The 20,770-nt window shown below is 36.1% G+C and overlaps 1 protein-coding gene across 2 annotated transcripts in view; it reads right to left on the reverse strand.

The window, feature by feature from the left end:
• tspan9a (tetraspanin 9a) overlaps positions 1-20,770 on the reverse strand; it is a 187,385-nt gene that overhangs the window by 25,724 nt on the left and 140,891 nt on the right. For both annotated transcript variants that reach the window (XM_065283516.2, XM_065283515.1), the window contains 2 exons: positions 4,453-4,644; positions 144-218 (listed from right to left, as the gene is read on the reverse strand). In XM_065283516.2, coding sequence (XP_065139588.1) covers positions 144-218; positions 4,453-4,644 — 267 coding nt within the window. The remainder of the gene's footprint in view (positions 1-143; positions 219-4,452; positions 4,645-20,770) is intronic.

Raw genomic sequence — 20,770 nt, forward strand, 5'->3', positions numbered from 1 at the left:
TTATAAAATTGGCAGCACAATCCTCCCCAACAAACAGTAAATGACGAGGTCTATTGCAGGTCATACATTCAAAACAAAGTAGTATTTGCAAACAGCTCTTATTATATTTGAAGTTTTTTATGGTAATTGGTGAATGAACTTACCTTATCAGTGTAGACGAAGAACAAAATGAGTAAAATCAGCTCGGCCAGCAGAATGATCAACAGGACAATAAAGAACTGTAACAAAGAAATACACAAAAAGAAACTGAATGATGTGATTAAGAGAGAGAGAGAGAGACAAGATTCTTGTTTTATGTATAATGATTTGGCAATACTCTATTTACACACAATCATGCCAATAAAGTTGGCAAGTGTCTCTCTCATGTAGTACAGAGAGAGAGAGAAGAAAGAAAAAAAAATGGTAAAGGGAGAGACGTGTGAGCGAGAGAGACAGAAAGTCAGACAAAGGGAGACAGGAGAGGGAGAGACATAGAGAAAGGAGATGAAGGGAGAGAGAGGAATGGAAAGCCCTGTCTTCATAAATCATCTCTGCTTTCTGCACTCGTTCTCTTCATCTCATTCCATTGCACTTCTTCAACTAAATATTTACACTGCTTTCCACCCAGCATGTGCCTGTCAGCCAGTAAACATTATTTCGCCGAGCGCTCAAAACACTTTCCAGTCATCCTCCGATGACCGCTCCTGTCAAAGTCCATCCGAGCTGCAGATCCAGGCCATCTGAGAGCCTTTAAGACACTTGTTTATTGAACTTCAGCCACAGCTCAACAAAACACTGTAAGTTTATCAAATTCCCTTCCATCATTAGAAGAGAGCGAAAAAGCGCTTGTGCCGTCTTCGTGTGGCTGGCCCGACCGCTGAGTGACACAATGTGTGTATACGTCTGCTCGTGTCGTTTCCTATACTAGGTGGTTTGGCCATATGTGGTACATAAACAGGGCAGAGTTGATGTGAGGAAGTCTCTGCGTTTTAATGTGCTTCCTCTCTGGATCTCTAGGGAAGAGTCGGAACATCAGATCTGGAAGACGGGTCTGACTGCTTAGATCTCAAACCCCACGGCGCTGAAACCCTTCTCTGATGTCTTACTCTTCGTCAGAGATGGCGACAGGGCCTATATCCAGCACAGCAAGCGCTAAAGGTCAGGCGATTTGAATTTACACCACTCCCACCTAATAGGCATTTAAATAACCCCAGGAATCAGAGATTGGCATTAAAAAGTAATGATGGGGAATCGGAGTTTGATTGGATTATGAGATTTTCTAAACGTCTCTTCCTACACTCGCGCCGAAATAAATGCGACCGTTACTGCCTATTAAAATCACAAATATATCAGCTCTCTTGTTATTAGCAAATGCATGCACAAGACATCTATAAGCAGACAGCGGTGCGTTTTTATAATAATTTTTAGTTTAATATGAAGTTGTAAGGGACGCATAACTCAATATTGTAAATAACAGAAAAGCGACAGCCTTGTTCAATTTAGCCGTGTCTAACAACATTAGCCAAATAATTGGTGGGGATGGGAGAGAAAATGAAGGCAAAATAGAAGAAAAGCTGAAGATAGGAAGAAAGTTAAACTAAACCCCTGGAGTGCAATAAAAAAAACTCACTGTGCCATGCGGCTACCGTAATTAGCAATGGTTGTATTGGAGTTTATGTGGATAATGCATTATAAAGTAAGAGGAAATGCCTGATCACCCCATCAGGGTTTATGTTGATATAATGACTGGCTTGCTAACATTCTCCTGTATATTACACAGCTACTTACCAAATAAACAAATAAATACGTAGACATGAAATATTGATTGAAGTAAGTTTATTATGTGAGAAGAAAGAGGGATGTAGGAAACGTTCCTATTGGATGCTTGGGGAAATGGTCAATGTATAACATAACAGTCAGTATAATTGGTCGACTGACCAATCAGAATTAAGTTTATCTCAAAACTGATGGGGTGATACAAGTTGTATTTGGTGATACCAGGCATGCCGCCCGAAAAGTGAACGCAAAACAGATTGATCGCCCCTGGTGATGGCTCCAGTATAAGTCATAAACCCCACCCTCTGCATGTAAACGAATGGGATGTGAGCCATACTTAAAAATTTAAATTACACTTAAAATAACTATGGTTTTTGTTATTTTGGTTATTTTTATCATGTTGATGTACTTATAAGTGTTTGTTTTTCTAAGTTTGATTTAAGTTGGGTATTATGCTGTTTACTGTAAAAGAGGTGTAGTGACTTGATTTCTATGTTTGTGATTGAGTCAAATGGGAAAATGGACGAGGTCTTGTTACTGCAGCTCTGATATCATGATATCAGATGATATCATCGGTGCAGAAAGTCGTCTAGCATTTTTTAGATATTTTTGTTTTATTTTTTTACAATGAAAGTCAATGTAGTTGCGTCATCAAATTACACTTCAAATACATTTTTCCCAAACTATGATTTCTGTTATTTTGGTTATTTTTTGTAATGTTGATGTACTTTTAACTCGTTCCCTGTCATTGATGAGTTATCTTGTCAGTTAAGAGAAAACATTTCACTGCCAATGACGCTTTCCTGACGAGTTTTTATGGTAATCTGTAATTCGACCACGGTTACCCACTTTAGAAAAAAGCAAAAACACATTTTTTAACATTTAAAACTGTGTATGTTTGGATAACCCTTCTGATTCTGATCTCTAACAAACTTCCCATACAAAAAATGCAATTATATAAACTTTTTGAAGAAACCTACCCATATTAAAAAGATTATAAAAAGAGAACAAATGAAGGGACAAAAGTTTCTTAACCATTTTGTTTGTTTGTTTGTTTAAAAGCAGAGGGTCTGTTCTTTCATTTGATGTATTTGTATGTTTATATATTTAGAAGAAAATTTTCCTGGCAGGCATTTTGTGAAACTTTTGTGAAAATCACAAAAAGGCTGGCGGGAATGAGTTAACTGTTTGTTTTTCTAAGTTTGGTTTAAGTTGGGTATTATGCTGTTAACAGTAAAAGAGGTACAGTGACTTTGATTTGTATGTTTGTGATTGAGTCAAATGGGAAAATGGACGGGGTCTTGTTACCTCACGATCATTACAGCGCAGACTCTGGCTCCAAACGACAACATTGGTGCAGAAAATCTGCCATTTTTGAGATATTTTGGCTTTATTTTTTTACAATGAAAGTTTATGTAGTTCAATTACACTTCAAACAAATTTTCCCAAACTACAATTTCTGTTATTTTGGTTTTAACTTTTAACTTTTTCCCTGCCATTGATGAGTTTTCTCATCAATTAAAAGAAAACATTTCCCTGCCAATGACGCTTTCCTGACGAGTTTATATGGTAATCTGTAATTCCGCTATTATCCACAGTTACCCAATTTATAAAAAACTTTGTATAAAACTCTGTGTATGTTTTGATAACTGTTCTGAATCTGATCTCTAACAAAATGCAATTATTTCATTTTTTTTGCTCAAAATTTTGTATTTTTGAAGAAACCTACCCATATTAAAAAGATTATAAATAAAGATAGGATAAACATTTTTGTTCCATTTTGTTTGTTTGTTTAAAAGTTTGGTTTAAGTTGGAAACTATGCTATTTATTACTGTCTTGATTTCTATGTTTGTGATTGAGTCAAATGGGAAAATGGACGGGGTCTTGTTACCCCAGCTCCACCTCATGATCACTACTCTGCAGACTATGGCTCCAAATAACATCATCGGTACAGGAAGTCATCTACCATTTTTGAGATATTTTGGCTTTATATTTTTTACAATGAATCATCCATCATTTTTTACAGTCTGGTGACACTCCTTTATAGCTTAATATGATCTCAGATTTACCGAATCATATTAAAACATCATTAGTTACAACAGTTCACAAGAACACAGCTGACAGTAATGTATAATTTATAATAATAAATAATAAATGTGTTTAGTAAAGCTGCTTTGCATCAAATTGAAATATTTCAATATTTAAAGCACCCTTACATAAAAGCCGCATAAACTTTACATGTGCAAAATCATGTAAATTCCCATGTGAAATCTGTGATAAACATTGTCACCACACGTATCACATGTGATTTAGTCAAGATGTTGAATGCTCTCTTATTTGTAAGTAACTTTGGATAAAATTGTCAGCTAAAATAATAAATATGATCCCATGGGTTTTCACATTAGAATTTACATAATATAAATTAGGATTTAATAAATAAATAAAAAATTCAAAACCATCACATTCAATTTTCCATGTGATATTTATGTGATTTTTCTCTAAAGGATTATAAATTAATTAATTAATTATAACACAAAATAGATTTGTAAATTACACACAACCTTTTGAAAATTTACGGCTATAAACGGTTTATTACAAAAACCTCTAGCAATTAAAAGGTGGGCACATATACTTTCAAGGTCTGCCATTGTTTGACACTGCAGGATGAAGAAATGTGTAGGTGTGGCATAACTTACGCTCAGAAGCAGGCACTTGTTTTCCTTGATGGCGCCTAGGCAACCGAGGAAGCCTGTCACCATGACGATGGCGCCTATTGCGATGACCATGTTGGCAGCGGAGAGGGATGGAAAGGAGGGAGAGAAGGTGGCAAAGCTGCCCTGGGACACAGACAGCCAAATTCCAACACCCAGCAGGCCACAGCCGCACAACTGCAAACAGAAGCAACAGATGATAAGATATCCGTGCATTCGCTAACACAGATTCAGCGAGGGTTTGTTGTTTGTAAAGTCAACATTCATTACGCCTCACCGCAACAAAATGAAAAGTAATTTTTCGCTCTGTACAAATAGGATGCAATGTTTAGTTTGGATCGGGGCAACAAAACAATCAACAAAGAGGATGTTTAGAATTTTTGCGGTCTGTGTTTTCGCTGATAGAACGAACAATTGCAATGCTATCGAGTACCTATAGGGGGCACAGATCCATTGTTATTTTTTAGTCCCCCATAATTTTGACAAAACACAGAACAAGGTCCACTGACAGCTACGTTTATGTACACCCGAGTTGGTCCAGCTGTGTGTATATGATTGCGGTGGTCTATGTTTAATGTTTATAAGGGATTCTGATTGACAACGCTAAGAGAAGAGGCCATTTCTCCATCAATCAGTGATAAGGGCACGGAGACGAAGCGATGCCTGTGGAGATGGTGAGGAAGGGGCAGCTGACATTTCCGTCGCCGTTATTGGAAAGGAATATACAAAGCAATCTCCTTGTGAATAAGGAATCATGCCCGGCTGTGATCATCCATCAGACTGCATGCGGCAAATGAAAAAAGCATCACAAATATTTGCCGACGTGACTGCTGTCGCCATCGATGAGTTGGCATGTAGGACGACCACACTGTGACGCTAAGATGAGATCAAACCTAAAGCTCACACATCCTCCAATGTAAATAATGCTTTACATACACTTCATCTAAAAAGCCTAATAAGGGCATTTACAGTAAGCACACCGGTTAAAGAGGCATTGGAGAATAATGCAACATGCTTGAGGATAAAAAGAGTCTGGGTGTTTAAATTATCAGCATGCTTTTTGGATGAGTATTTTTTTCTCATCATGAGGCAAGATAAAGAATAGGAGACACAGAAACTGTGTGTAGCTCACTCTTGGCAGGTTCAAAGTGGGCACTGATGCTGTGTTTGGTGAGCGAGCACTTTAGCCTGAGGGTTAGGGCCATTTTTAATACCCTGGGAGGTGAGAAATTGCTCTGTGCTAACGTAACATGGAGAACTTTGATGCAAAGATATTCACATAGTGGAACAGCATGTAGCCGAATAACCGGAGAGGTAGGGGACTTAATGAGTAGGACACAGCATATAAAGATAAGGGATGTTTTGCCCAATGTCTCATCCTGCATTTAAAAGGAAACTCTGTTATCATTTACTCAATCTTGTAATGTTTAAAACATGAGTTTCTTTATTCAATTGAACACAAAAGAAGATATTTAGAGAAATTATTTGAGTTTTTTGTATTATGGAAGTCAATAGGTACCATCAACTTTTGACCATCATTTCTCAACAAATCTTTTTTTTTGTGTGTGTTCAACAGAATAAAGAAACTCAAACAACATTAGGGTGAATAAATGATGACAGAAATTTATTTTTCTTTTTTGGGTAAACTATCCATAATCATTATGCATTACCACACTTTTACTACAGTAAAGCCGTAGTTGACTTATTATTTTTTGATACAACTATTCCTAAAACTATATAAATTGGGTCTCTACAATATTGTTGTTTAATTTAATATCCTGTATTACCCATGTTGCAGACCATACACCATTTCTTCAAATCACCCAGCCACCATTTCTCCATCATACAGAATTTATGCAACATTGACTGAAGGTCATTAGCGTTGTGAATCAGCGCTGTTAGACAGGATGTTAGACATCCTTAAGCGCTTATAGAGTCACAACACGCCTGAAAACATCCACCACGCTGCTTACCGACCCCTCTATCCTTCAGGCGGTGTGCAATTTTTTACTCATTTGGCCCATTCTCCCGCTGCTAAAACGAGAGCTTATGCCGTCACATCAAAAGCTCGAAGAAGAGGCAGAGGTGAGGGACAGCGAGAGAGTTACAAAACGTGAGAGGAGATATTAATGGGCAGGTACGGGAAATAAAAGACAGGAGATGGGACAGAATGTACAGAAAGACAAAAAAAAATTCGGTGCTGGACAAAATCATGAAAGCCCAGGAAATAGACAAGAGTGAGGAGAGGTGAGTACCTCCTAATGGTGCATTAGCAGTCACAGAGGAGGACGCAAATGGAAGCTTTGTTTCTCTTCTGATGAATCTTAAAGGGACACGCCACTTTTTTGAAAATATGCTCATTTTTCGGCTCCCCTAGAGTTAAACATTTGATTTTTACTGTTTTGGAATCCATTCAGCTGATCTTCGGGTCTGGCGGTACCACTTTTAGCATAGCTTAGCATAATCTATTGAATCTGATTAGACCATTAGCATTGCGCTAAAAAAATAACCAAAGAGTTTGGATATTTTTCCTCTTTAAAACTTGACTCTTCGGTAGTTACATCGTGTACTAAGACAGACAGAAAATTATAAGTTGTGCTTTTCTAGGCAGATATGGCTAGGAACTATACTCTCATTCTGGCATAATAATCAAGGACTTTGCTGCCGTAACATGGCTGCAGCAGGCGCAATTATATTACGCAGCGCCCAAAATACTCCCCTTGGTAACTTTCAAAAGCAGGGGACTATTTTCAGGCACTGCGTAATATCATTGCGCCTCACGATGTAACTACAGAAGAGTCCAGAGTCATTGAATGCGATGCTAATAGTCTAATCAGATTCAATGGATTATGCTAAGCTATGCTAAAAATGGTACCGCTAGAGCCGGAGATCAGCTGAATGGATTCCAAAACGATAAAAATCTAATGTTTAACTTTAGCTGAGCTGGAAAATGAGCCTTTTTTCAAAAAAGTGGAGTGTCCCTTTAAAGGTCTGGAGTGAAAAAATATGACATCAGGATGAAAGACAGCAGCTCAAAGATTTAGGTGCTTGCAGTTTCAGAAAACACATGCTAATAAAAATGCATACCTTGTAAAGTAGCTTTGGACAAAATGATCTATCAAATTCATAAATGTAAATACCGAATGGATTAATTATTTAAGACCAAGCTGAACACAGCATTTCAATTATGTTTTCTATTCTTCTTTATTCTGTGTATTTTTGTTTTTAAAATTATTATAGCTTTTAAGCTCTCATTAGAAAACACAGCATGAGATCTGAAAATCAATCAGGCATAGCAGCTACACTGAGGGAGCTCAGCGTGCACAGAGCGCAGGAAGGTTAGTGGGACAGGTAAACAGGGGCTGAATGTTTACCTTCTGCCATTTAACTTCTGTTTATAACAAGATTATGAGAAAATGATTCCTGTCTAACTGTTTCAGATTTGAGTGTGTTCAACTTAGTTGGTATTTATATACCATTTATATGGTGTTTATATGAGTAACACCAGACCTGGTGGTCCCCAGCAGTGTTGATTTAACACTGGTGATTTTGCTATTGGCACATTTATTTTGCTTTTGCCCTATTCTGTACGCTTTTTGGTCTAACATTTTTCAATTGATTTTAAGCCCCAATGGTAGGCTTAATCGCAGCCAAAAAGATTATACTCCTGAATTGGAAAACCTCACAAGGTCCTTGTTTTCAGAGATAGTTAAATGAGATGCTTCGTATCATCCAAATGGAACAGCTACGTTTTGGTGAACTTGGTGCATTAAAAAGATTTGAAGCCACATGGGGACCTTTCTTAAGACTTTTGGAAGTTTAAAAATAATATACTCTGTAATCACCTCCTTTTATTTTTTTTTATTTTTAAATTCGTACAGTTTTATTTACTTCTTCAATGGTGATATAAATGTGAATATTGTCAGTTATGCTTACTCTCAATAATTATTATGTATATATTTGCTGACTGGGGCAATCCAGATGTTTCCCTCTTCCTCTTTTTTAATCTTGTGTAAATGTGTATCCTTGTTGTCTACTTTTGGTTGTTGATTTATACTTTTGTGTTTGTTAATGTAACTTTAAAACTGTAAATAAAATAATAATAATAATAAAAAAAACTATATTCAAAAACTTTAAATAGTAGGCCCAATTGACTTGCATAACCAATCTGATTAAACTTGCATGCAGCATTTTTTTCACAGTGTTGACAATTGAAAAAGGTTGTGGGTTTGAATCCCAGTGTACACACATACTGATAAAAAAGTACATATTGAATGCACTGTAAGTCATTTTGAATGAAAGCATCTGCAAAATGCACAGATCAAGACAGGCTCTGTATAGAGCAGGTTGACAGTTGTCATGATCACATGACTTCAGGTAAAGGTTAATCCTTTGATCCGCTTACAACATCTCTACTTATGTTGTGTTACAATCACTGTTTTATCACTTACAGTACAAGCACAATAACAGCATCATGATAAAGTGATAGCTGCAGATGGTAGTGGCCTACTGTGGTACATACTATGGTACTGAATAATTACCATATTTGTATACTATCCTATTTATAAATGTTTACCCAAATGAAAATGTGCAGTGCTCTGTGATTCATATAATGCAAGTCAATGGTTCAAAAAGCAGATATATCCAATACAAAAGTAAAAACAAAAGACTCCTGGTGATATATTGACGTCTCATGAAGCCAATCAATCATTTTTATGTTTAGATTTTTTGCAAGAAATGTAACATTATTGACAACATTATTTGCATTAATGCAGAGCCTCTAATAAACATGAACACTATCTTTTTCTTGGCAAACCAGCCTCATATAGAGCAGGACGGTAAAGCGCACTTTTGTATGTTTTTTTATTTTTTATGTCTATTTATTTTACTATATGATAATAATAGAGTAACTGTATATAAGGGAAAGTGTTTATACATTCACAAAAAATAAGTAGAGCATTTTGTTAGCTGTGCAAAAGTCCATACTGTAGGTTTGATCCTAGGAACACAAATATTTGATAAAATCCAGGTTCCTACGCCTTAGTTAACTTTAAATTCAAAGACCTTTCAAGGACTTTTCAGGTCTAATACCCTCAAATTCAAGGACTTAATGTGGGGACACACAAATTAGAGCAAGGTTACATCGAGTTACCTTTTAAGATACATTGTTAAAGTTCCCTTTCAAGGGAACTCGCGCTGCATCACTATGGTGACACATTGGGGACGCCTCCAGGGGTAAGTGCGTCTGAATGTGTATATCAAATTCAACCAATGGTGAGGCTTAATGACAAAGACAGGGTGACGTGGGAGCAAGGAAGTATATCGCTATCTAAAATATTACCAAAGACGACGTTACAGGGACGCAGGTAGTATGGCAAAGGAGATGCAGCGTCTCGTTCCCTGCGCATACGCAACCAGAGACGTTTTTATGTGTGAAACACAACTATGCAAAAAGGCATTTGGGTATGAATCAACATTCACGTACAGATATAAACATTTAAAGTGAACAGTTTAGCACGTGTGCTTGAAAAGTCTAAATTTTTTATGATATTATCCTACACTACACTACATAGGGAATAATGGATTTTTTTCCAGAAATCTTCTTGCATAAAATAGATTCAAGCACTTTCAATTACCTGTATCTATGCATATATATTTTCAAAAACTTTGCAGGGCCTTGAATTTTTTCCCCAGATTCACAAACCTTCAAGAATTTCATGGACCCGTGGGAACCCTGTAAAATGTATATCTTAAATGCACTGTAAGTCACTTTAAATGATAATTTTATATTGAATCAATACTATTAATCAATATGCATGTTTAATATACATTACAGAATCATAATTACCATAAGAATAAAGTTACTCTGGGTTGGAAGCGTCATTTACAATTCAAGCTGTAGTAATGAGGAGCTAAAAACCTGGACTAAGCTTCAGCAATCCCCCTATAATCAGACTTGTATTTTTTCTGCATGTTCGACACTACTGAACATGTGAGAAGCCTCTCATCTCACCACCAAAGCAACGTTTTCAACAGATGCGCTTGACTGGATTAGAGAAACATGTAAAGTATGTCTAAGCGTATCACTGTTCTGCAAGATTTCAAGGGATGGTTCCCGTTTAATGCTCTGTATGCCGAGTGTTTGTTTTGAAAAGCACTTTGCTATATTCAGAACGGCACAACTCCGCTAAGCTGCTTCATCGCTTGAAAGGGGACATGGCAGTTTGCAGACTCCTGAGAAAACAACGCATCTCAGTGAGAACATTTATCACACGAGGCCTGTCTTGAGACGCCATACTCAACTTGGTGTGCCTTAAAGCTCCACTGTGTAAGATCTACTCCCATCTAGCGGTGAAAGTCTATATGACAAGCAACTGAATAATACTTTCTAGCCCCCCCCATTCGGAACGCGTTTTAACTCGTACGGTGGCCCGGCCGTGTCATGCCAAGGTTAACATGGCTTCCAGTAGCTACAAAGCAAAAGCAATGAGAAAAAAATGAACAATTTGCAATGTCCTTTGCCTGTGATCCATCAAAGCACACCGATTTATGTTTAACATGAAAAAAGTCTGATTGTCATGATATGTCCGCTTAAAATCACATACAAAAAGCAACCATGACGGGTTTAAATGGACGCAAATTAATATTATGTCAAAGTACAATGCTTATGTTTTAAGTAAACGTTACATGTCCGTGTATATGTAAGAGCTTTCTCTCATATCGGTGAAAAAAGATCACGCAACTTTCACACGCTTGTAAAATGAAACGAAAGACGCGCAGATCAGACGCTTTTATCAGAGTATTATGTCAGACATTATGTCAGAGTACAATGCTTATGTTTTAAGTAAACGTTACATGTCCGTGTATATGTAAGAGCTTTCTCTCATATTGGTGAAAAAAGATCGCGCAACTTTCACACGCTTGTAAAATGAAACGAAAGACGCGCAGATCAGACGCTTTTATCAATGAAAGGCTAAAAATAGCGCTGTCACCGTGTGTTTGTGCTAGAGGTCAGAAAAGATGAAAAACATTTATCTCAGTACCTCAGATTACATAAATGGGCGGAGAGACGGCGTGTGTCTGTTCGGACACATTAAACCACATGCATGTTTACACTAACAAGTGTTATGCATAATCATGCTAAAGTTAGCCAAGGAACTATAAAACTTCAAGTTTACAACATGGACTGTATAGATGTAAACGAATATGCTGAATTACCTGTGGAGAAGATAGAAAGTGCAACTTCAGTGTCCCTTGAGCCCCCTCTTGGAAAACTAACTCCAATAGTGACTTTGGTCTTGATGTTTTTCCTGTCGCGTTGTCGTTTAAAATCCCCGTTTCGCTTCCTTGGCGATTTGTTTTAATGTCCTCGAGAATATGTCTTCAACAGGCTTTCAAATCAAAGCATTAGATCGCAGGTTCATCACGGTGTGCGGCTGTTGTAAAATCCGAAGGATTCAGCTACGCAGGTCACAGGCTGGATACGATACGTCATCAAGCCTGGTTTATTTAAATCAACTGAGCATTACATTCGCAAGTCATACGCATATTACATCAATTTACAATTAACTAAAAATAATTGTCAGCTTTATAATTGTTAATATTCTGAAATAAGACTGTCTTGATGACGTATAGCGCCTACACATGCAACCTCTGGAGGCTTCAGCTATCGGGCAGCGTGAGTGTAGAGTGAAAGCGCGAAAGGCGGAGCTTGAATTTCAGGAATGTCCCTCGTCGGCGAATGTATTTCAAAGATGGAGGCACAACATGGATTCAGCCAGAGAGCGCTTCGACGGTATGCATTTTAAATAGCAGATTCTACACTTACGAGAATACTTTCATTAGTGGGTGGGAAGTAATTACACATGAATGAGCACATACTTTTGAAAGAAAACATGGGTTTTTGTTAAGAATTAACTCAATAAAGTACACAGTAGAGCTTTAAGGAAGCAGCCCCTGAGGAATAAACATTGGATGGTTAAACACACTGGCTTTCCCCTCCAGTTTCTCACAAGATAAAGAGTACGGCACACTGTAGAAAAACAAGCAGCTTTTTGTCAAATCAACATATATGTTACTTTAACTTAAAAAATTAGGTTAAACAATTTCAACTTGATTTTATAAGTTATGCCAACTTTTTTAAGCCAAAACTTAAAAGGGTAGGTTGAATTGACTTGCATATTTTATAGTGCAGGATTAAAAAAAAGTTGAAGTACATGGATCGGCTCTTAAGAAGAATCTGAGGACAGCGGGCTGGAGATTGTCAAGAAGAGCAAGGCTGGAGCTCTGAGAGATGGCTCAATTTGACTGGATTAATGGGGTTTGCGGAGAGACACGTGGGCTGTACTGAAGGTCAGTGTAATTGAAACTATGGAACAGGATCTAAAGGAAAACCGAAGGGAGGGAGAGAGAGAGAGAGACTTATCCATCATCTCTCAGCTGGCTGCTCTACAGTATTAACTCTGGCAGAAACATGTTAGTCCTGCATCTTCAGTCTTCCTGAAGGAGGGTTGCCTCCATGTCATTAACCCTTGCACGCTTGCCCTCAAAAGGGGTCAAAGCGTGCACGTCCAGCAAACCAGCCTTAATGTGAGGCCATCACCCTGAACCATGTGTCTCTGAGATTTATTAGCACACACAAACCCTGCTGGAGACCCTTAGATGGTGTGCATGCAGGTGCGAGTTTGGTTTTGAAGGACAAATAAATATTGTAGGTTTTAAACAAGCTATGCTTTATTACCACAATCATTCTGAACGAGTTTGCAAAAATGGAAATAGAGTCAGTAGTGTTTAAAACGGAGACAAATGAATTAAATGTTAGTTAAGGGTCCATATTATGCAAAATTCACTTTTACAAGTTTTTTGGAGATAAATGTGTGTTGGCAGTGTATGAACACAATCACCTTACATATTAAAAAAATCCACTCATTACTTCTTGTTTAATCCCCATTAAACCAAATGTTATTTTGATTTTCTTGTTATTGTGACATCACACTGATAAAGACCTGCCCACAGCCACTGACGGGCTGGTTAACTTTATCAAAAAGCTTTTCTAAATGTGTTTGTTAGCATGTTGTAGCACTAATATTGATACTATTGTCCCAGACTGTATTGACAGGAATCGTGTCTCTTGAAAAACAAGCAAAAAAATCTACCAACGGTTTTATTTTGCTTGTTTTATGCACAAAATTACTTAAATTTGATTTTTTTTATCTAAAAACTAGACTTATTTTTTTGGGTCGTTTTGCTCATCACGAAAAAGCATCTTAGTTTAAGAATTATTCGATATTTTTACTGAAAACAAGACAAAAATACTAAGATTTTTTCCTTGAAAATAATAGTGTAGTTTTTAGACCAAAATATCAATGGGGTAAGCAAAAAAATCTTGAACATTTTTCTTAAACACTAAATTCAAGAAAAATTCAAGAAAAATGTGCTTACCCCATTGGCAGATTTTTTTGCTTGTTTAATGCCAAAATCACTTAAATTTGATATTTTTGGTCTAAAAATTAAACTTATTTTGGGTCGTTTTGCTCATCAAGAAAAAGCATCTTAATTTAAGAATTTTTTGATATTTTTTCCGAAAACAACACAAAAGTACTAAGAACTTTTTTTCTTGAAAATATTTTTTTGCAGTGCACCACTGCAAAAAATTATTTTAAAGAAAAAAAATAGTGTAGTTTTAGACCAAAATATCAATGGGGTAAGCAAAACAATCTTGAACATTTTTCTTAAACAGTAAATTCAAGAAAAATTCAAGAAAAATGTGCTTACCCCATTGGCAGATTTTTTTTGCTTAATGCCAAAATCACTTAAATTTGATATTTTTGGTCTAAAAATTTAACTTTTTTGGGTCGTTTTTCTCAGCAAGAAAAAGCATCTTAATTTAAGAATTTTTTGATATTTTTACCGAAAACAATACAAAAATACTAAGAAAATTTTTTCTTGAAAATATTTTTTTTGCAGTGCATGCATGTATAATTTTATTCATTTTATATATTTTTTTTAAGAAAGAATATATTTATATATTAAGTATTTATATACTTAAGTATATATATTAAATTATACATAAATATACAAATGTATATACACATGTAAACATTTCTAAAATATATACATGCATCTGTCTGCATTTATCTATACAAAGTTATTATACAAAGTTCACACACATATATGATGTAAACAAAAACGTTTATTCTGCTATAGATTAATCGCGATTAATCGTTATGCATCCCTAAGCCATGTGGGAGTGTTTGGATCCATAAAGAACCTTTAACATCTGAAAAATCTTTTTGTTCTTCGTAGTAAAAAAGTTCTTCAATGACAAAGGGGATTAAAAAATATAGATAATGTTAAATAAAAACACATGGGGCAACAAAAAGCGTTCCACTCCCCAAGGGATTACACGCCTCTGTTTAAGGGGGTAGTTAGCTGTCATTGATTTTACACTAAAACAAAACAGCCTTTTGTAATGAAGACATAAAGACAGGTATCCGGTCAGCGCTGAAAAGGAAATGATCCTCCATTATAGAGCAGAACCATCCCGCACAAATGTCCGCTAGGCCTGTACCGGTGGGACTGACTGCAGAAAGCCTCTAATGTAGCTTTATATCACATTAAGAGGTGTAGGACTGTTTTTACAGAAGGACCCGAGTTCCCTAATGTCCCAGTTATTACACAGATATTGAATTAACTTTATATGATATCAGGTTAAGAAATCTGGGAGATGAAAACAACTCTGCGATAGCATGAGTAGATCAGACGGATTAAGATAAACATAAGAATTCATTCCTATTGGGAACGATCGATTTCCGCTTCTCATATCTGGTGCCACTGGCATCCATCTTAGAGAATAATTTATGAAGCCATATTTAGCAGAGGCCAAGTATGAATAAATAAAGTTGCTCATATAAGTTCATCGACATACCATTCTTCCCATTAACTTTTTATACTTCCCACAAATTCCAAAGCATTCCTATGGGAATCTTGTGGAATATTTCAAAATATAAAAAATGAATACATTTTGGTAATCCCTATTAAAAATAACCCAAAACATTTCAAGGATGTTTTTAGGAGGGTTAAACTAAATCAGGCGAGTCTGAATTCGAAACTCTCCAAACTAATTCACAGTACTAAACCCATCCAAACAGAGAAATAACAAAGGCTATGGATGATGGGCCCAAATTACTGTTCTTCACCAGGGTGCCAGAAGACTCTTTGGGCAATTATTGAAGAATTAATGAGCACAACAACATCCTGCAGTTCAGTCAAAAGAAAAGCTTGCTGCATTTGATGAAAATTGCGACTATCCTCTGCTTTCCAGCCAAGACAACCTGATATCTGCCTCCTCTTGGCTCCTCACATGAGTGGCTTCGGTAAACTAATACAAAAACAGCCATAAACCGGCATGACGAATTCATATTGTCTTTGCCTTCGACTAAACCCCCGCTGCTTTAACAAAGTACAGCTCTCCCCCCGCGGTGCAGAAGAGAGAGCTGCCGTAGTGTCTCGAAGAGAGTCTTACGGTGAATAATGCAGCAAACCTGTGTGAAAAATGTACCGCTGAAGAGAATCTGCACTGATCCTCAGAGGAGCACAGATGCGCTGTAGAAGATTAAACAGCAATGCTGCCTGTTTAAAGTTTCATACGGGACAGTGGATCTTTCGGGAAGACAAAATTGGATGAAATTACATTGAGAATTATGTCAAAAAAGAGGGGAAATTGCTTTATGCCAAGAAGAAAAAGACACCGCTTTGGTGTCATGCTAAATGTTTCTCAGACACTAACCTATCAAAAATCGGAAAGAATTGGTAATGCATTTTAAGAAATAGTTCAGCCAAAAAGACATTCTGTCATCACGAACACCCCAAAAAAGTTGCTTATAGGCGAATTAAACAGCTTATTTACATACAAAGAAGTTACAAACATCTCTTTGTGTACTATTTTGCACGATTTAAAATGACATCATACAAACCAATTGTGTTGTTTTTTTCCACATTTAAGGGGAAAATTTTCATTACCGCAACGTGTCCATGACTGGATTTGGATGGAAATATTTATAAATAAAAAATCTAAAAAATAAAAAGCTTCAGTGCATGTTATACTATAAACATTTACAGTAAGGAGGAATATAAATGTGTCCAAGACCAATTTTCTCATCCTCCGCAACAATTTTCAATTATTGTTTAAGACCTCAAGGAACTAACATTTAAAAAAAAAATGTTGGAAGGGACATAATTGACTGTGACACTCAGGATGACTACCAGGTAAGCAGTTCTTATTTTGTCTCTCCAGAAAAAACTTGAAATTTTGTTTGTCATAGTACCTAGAAAACTTTTTAGTTCTCATTACCGAAACATGAGTTTGTAAATGCATATATTTAATGTAATATCATGTTGCGGTAATGATAATTTTGATAATGATAATTTAAAAAATGTAAATAATTCTATAGGAAATATATTTTATCCTCAAAAAAATAATGGTTATAGTTAGTTCAGACCTTAATCTTATATATGCAAAAAAAAATTGTCTTTAAGGGCTTTTAAAAATTCTGATGCTGGACACCTTCTAAATCTGAATTTTGTGAGAATCACCCATTTCATGACCTGAATCACTTTATACCCGAACCCGACGTGCACATTTTTTTTAAGAATACCCGACCCAAGACCTACCTGAGAAAATTAAACCCGAGTCTGACTTGACCCAGTGGCATTTTTTTTTTACCTGACTGGACCTGAATGTAATGTGGCACCGACGTGTGTGCAGTCTGTAGCCCCGCACCCATTAGTCATACAGAAAGAAACCCCGGTGGCCTACCAACCATTTGACAACAACACTGCTAAAATGTACATCTAAAATGGATTGACAGGCGTGTCTCAACGAATATTAACCCGCTCGGGATTTGGGTCGGACCTCGTGTTTTTGGATCTAAGTGGACCCGTGAAGACCTTTACTCTGAGGTAGGTACTTATATACCAATATGTAGCTCTTGAGGTACTAATATAAACTCTTTAGGTGCAGATGTGTACATTTTAAAAGGGTACTGCTGCAGTGAAGGGTAGGAACCACTTTTGACCATTTCTTTTCTGACTGTGCACTTAAAAGACCAGTCTTGAAGATAAAAGTCAAAAACATGTAAGACTAATCTACTTCTGTTCACCATCTACTTTTATTTAATGGAAGAAACCAGCTAGTATTTGGAATGGCATGAGGATAAATAATGTGAGCTTTACTTATGCTAGTTTTATTGAAGCATATAGTGCAGCATCAGCTCACAGTTAATGTTTAAAACATCCTTTCAAAGCTTGCTTTGGATCTCACATCTGCCACTGAATGAGCTCACAGAGTCAGAATCAATCAGAACATCTCTGCCAATCAGAAAGCGGCTCTCAGCTGACACCTGTTGCCACAACACGCTTTCTCACAGCGGAGGATAAAAAGGAAAGCGAGGGAGAGTGAATTGGAGCAAAGGGAGGAAGAAAGAAAACTATTAGATACTGTTGGCTAATTTGTGCTACTCTGCTCCAAAGATTTCTGGCAGCTCAATAGACCACTAAAGTCAGTGAATGAGGAATACAGTCTTTATATTTATAAATTGAAATGAAGACAAATCTATCCAAAGATAAGGCCCAGTTGTGTGATAAAAGCAAACACATGCACCCAGTGATGGTAGTCAACAGGCAGCTGTATAGATCTTAACTATATAATACAAGCCTCTCAGAAGCTGTAAATGAGATGATAAAAACGAGAGTAATAGATAAATACCTCAATAAACAGCATAAACTTTTATTATTTCCCCTTTGCCTAGTAAAATAAATCGCGAAAGACCCCAGCTGTCCGCATGTGCGCTACAACGTAAAAAGCTTTGAAGAAACCATCAAAATGGCTCAGCAGGGCCATAAACCCACAAAATCAAAATAGTGCTACAATTACAAAGCTTTCGCTCCTCTGGACAAACATATGCTGTTGGGCTGGGCAAATAAATGATAAGCACAGGACTGTCCTGATTTAAGCAGCTACACAGAAGAATCGCTGCTAAAATGGCTGGGTTATTTTAAACCCATGGGTAAATATTGGACACAATACACCGCTGGGTTGTTTTAACCCAATTGCTGGGTTTTTATAAACCATTGTTGCTTAAAAACAACCCAACATTGGTTATTTTTTTAACCCAGCATTATGTTCCTTCAATATTTCCCCAGTATAGATAAATGGGTGATTCTCACGAAACCATTGAAACTCCACGGCACTTAAAATTTTGGCTATAAAATGTGTAATATAGTAATATTAAAAAGCATCAGAATTAACACAATACCGTGTTCTACCTTGCACAATGTGTGATTTCAACATAAGAATTTATAATTTGTCAATTTTATCTCATTTTCTGCTGAAATTCTCATTACCGCAATGTGTCCGGCTGTGTTTGAACATGCGTTATGTTGTAATTTAATCAAATTAACACAAAAATATTTAGAAAAAAAATAAATGGATGTTTTTCTAGACTACTTTAGATGACATAAAAAATATTTACTGAATATTCATGTATAATAATAATGAAGAAAAATTAGGAAAATGATGTGTCCATGCCTGATGTTCTCATCCTCTGCAACACTTTTTGAGAACAGTTTAAGCACACATACAGAATTTTAATAAAGTTTGATTTTGAGTGACCAAGCACATGGACCAGTTACTTCAAGATGGCTACCAGGTAAGATCATTTTTTTACAGTTAATTTGAAATATTGTCTTGTCAGAATGCTTACATGACATTTTGATTATCATTACCGCAACAAATGCTTATTAAATGTTAATTTTATTAATAGAAGCATAATACTTTGATTTTAAATGCATGTGCAGAATCTCCAAATTATGTTCTTTCAGGTTTGTCATGTCATTTTGAAAATATGTCAGTGTTGATGTTTTCTGACTGTTGCGGTAATGAGATTTTTTAGGACTAATTTTAAAAATTATGTTACAAAAAGTGTTAAATGATAAGTAAAAGTTTTTAAATTAATGTTCCCATTTACTCCAGACTTTGTTTTTCAATGTCTGGTGGGAAAAAGAGTACATTTAAGCAATTTTTACATTTTCATGCTTGACATTTTTAAAACCTAGTTTTCGTGAGAATCACCCAAATATAAAAATAGCCATTTTTAAAGTGAAGGATGATGCTGGGCATCTAGGGAAAAGCCTGAACTAAAGATTGCCTAGGTTTTTTTTATTCTGGTTCTGGAACCCAGAGTAAGAGTTTGCTTTGGGTCCCCAGAACCAGAGAAATAAATAAATAGCCTAATGGACCCAGGATGATGGACCCAAAGGACCAAAAATGATAGTAAACCAATCAAGCCCATTTGCAAAGCTGAAGTCATGATAGGATATCCCATTACCCAGCCAGAAACCTCAGTAGTGTATGAAAAAATACAGTTAATCTCAAAAATAAATACCCTGCCATAGTCGTCATTCCAAATATGATTTTCTGTCATCCGTGGAAACCACAAGAGACTTCAAAGCCGTCAATATTACGTCACATTTAAGCAATAAGTTGAGGTTGTGATATATTGCCATGCCATTTTTATTCATCGATTTTGTGTGAAATTGTATTTGCATGATCTTTATTTAATACTGTGAACATTATTTTTGAATATATTTATATGGATATCGTGTAAAATTTATTACCAGTATTTGTTTTAATGCTTGTGAAGTACATTGTGCTGAATTTCATGTATATAAAGTGCTGCACAAATAAATTACAGTATATCCCTATGAATGTTTCATACTTTAGCCAGTTAAACAGACAGTTTCTTTTCACTTTCATAGGCAGAACATTTACATAAATCTCATTTCGTGTTTTTAGAAAATCAGAAAAAAACGTGCTTGAATTTGTTTTCAATGACAAATAAGAGTACATGATGACAGGATTTATTTTTGGGTAAACTGTTAGTGGAACAAATGCCATATATCTCACTTTGCTTGTTAAATGCAGAAAAGTTTACTTAAAGGAATATTCCATTTTCTTAAAAGAAAAATCCAGATAATTTACTCACCACCATGTCATCCAAAATGTTGATGTCTTTCTTTGTTCAGTCGAGAAGAAATTATGTTTTTTGAGGAAAAAATTGCAGGATTTTTCTAATTTTAATGGCCTTTAATAGAGCCCAACATTTAATACTTAACTGAACACTTAACAGTTTTTTTCAATGGAGTTTCAAAGGACTATAAACGATCCCAAACAAGGCATAAGGGTCTTATCTTGCGAAACGATTATCATTTTGACAAGAAAAATAAAAAATATGCACTTTTAAAC

This window comes from Paramisgurnus dabryanus, chromosome 9, assembly GCF_030506205.2.
Source record: "Paramisgurnus dabryanus chromosome 9, PD_genome_1.1, whole genome shotgun sequence".
NCBI lineage: Eukaryota > Metazoa > Chordata > Actinopteri > Cypriniformes > Cobitidae > Paramisgurnus > Paramisgurnus dabryanus.